This window comes from Orycteropus afer, unplaced genomic scaffold (genome assembly GCF_000298275.1).
Source record: "Orycteropus afer afer isolate SDZICR_OR568_19922 unplaced genomic scaffold, OryAfe1.0 scaffold00132, whole genome shotgun sequence".
Lineage (NCBI taxonomy): Eukaryota > Metazoa > Chordata > Mammalia > Tubulidentata > Orycteropodidae > Orycteropus > Orycteropus afer.
Window position 1 is genome coordinate 7,599,098 of NW_006921719.1, and position 1,454 is coordinate 7,600,551.

The 1,454-nt window shown below is 54.5% G+C and overlaps 1 protein-coding gene across 1 annotated transcript in view; it reads left to right on the plus strand.

The window, feature by feature from the left end:
• UNC45A (unc-45 myosin chaperone A) overlaps nt 1-1,454 on the plus strand; it is a 17,089-nt gene continuing 15,635 nt past the window's right edge. Inside the window, exons 1-4 of the mRNA XM_007945148.2 lie at nt 1-54; nt 214-375; nt 608-644; nt 939-1,114. Of these exons, the coding sequence (XP_007943339.1) occupies nt 1-54; nt 214-375; nt 608-644; nt 939-1,114 (429 nt within the window). The remainder of the gene's footprint in view (nt 55-213; nt 376-607; nt 645-938; nt 1,115-1,454) is intronic.

Consider the following 1,454-nt stretch of genomic DNA (forward strand, 5'->3'; position numbering starts at 1 on the left):
ATGACTGTAAGTGGTCCAGGGACCCCGAGCCTTCGCCCGCTACCCCTGGGGCGCGTACTCATGCCCCATGCGCCACCCCTCTTCGCATCTGCCCTGGGCATACCCCAGCCTCCTTTTCCCCCAATCCTGACTCTGATCCCCACCCTCCTTTTCCCCAGCTCCCAGTTTGGCCTGCTCCCACCCTAGACGTCTGCACCCCCTTTCTTGCCACAGGCCAGTTCAGTGGAGCAGCTGCGGAAGGAGGGCAACGAGCTGTTCAAATGTGGAGACTACGATGGCGCCCTGGCCGCCTACACTCAGGCCCTAAGTCTGGACGCAGCGCCCGAGGACCAGGCCATTCTGCACCGGAACCGGGCCGCCTGCCACCTCAAGCTGGTGAGGGATCCGGACCACGCTCCCCCTACCCTATGAGGTCCCCGGTTTGCCCATCTCGGTTATTGCTTGGCCCCGGCTGGGAATTTACCTTCCTGGGACACCCATGCTTGTGAGATAGGTGTCTTTTGGGCCTCAGGGTGGTGGAGGAGCTGATGACTCTGGACACCAAGAATTCCTCTGCTGCCCGAAAGGGAGATGACCAAGATTTCAGGCTCTTTTCTTTCTCTTACAGGAAGATTATGGCAAAGCGGAAACCGAGGCATCCAAAGGTAAGGGAATGTGGGCTCCCATGTGGAGCTGTGAGGCTTCTTTGATGGGCAAAGATTTGGGGACCATCACACTCATCTCCTCCCTTGGCCCCTGAAACACATCTATCTGCCTTCTTTCTTTCCCGTTTCCTGGGCATTTCCTCTTCTACAGCTATCCTCACCTTTTCTGAGACTGAAGTATCGAGCCCTGCATCCGTCCCCACTCCTTCCTCTGGCCCTCGAGATCTTTCCCTACTGCTCTTGCCTGATGACGGTGCCTTCATGGGTGCTGACAGAGATCCTGTTTGTGCTCAGCCATTGAAAAGGACGGCGGGGATGTCAAAGCACTTTACCGGCGGAGCCAAGCCCTAGAGAAGCTGGGCTGCCTGGACCAGGCTGTCCTTGATCTACAGAGATGTGTGAGCCTAGAGCCCAAGAACAAAGTTTTCCAGGAGGCCCTGCGGAACATTGGGGGCCAGATTCAGGAGAAGGTATGTGAGTGACCAATAAAGATGGGGACATTGACCAGTGGTAGAGGGGCACTGGTAAAGGGGTCTGGTCCAAGAGTGTAAGCTAGTAGTAGCTCAAGGAGCATATAGAAAGATGCTCAATCTTGCCACTGATGAACAAAAACCAAATAAAAGTAATAGCAAGGTACGTTTTTTTTTTGGTGGTCTGTTTGGCAAGCACTTAAAAGTTTATGTATGTTGCTAGAAAGAGAGAGGCAGAGAGTTGGTGATAGGGACATAGTGCTTTCATAGGAGCTCTGGTAGCATAGTGCCTAAGGCACTTGACTGCTCACCAGAAGGCTGGCGGTTCAAACCCACCAGC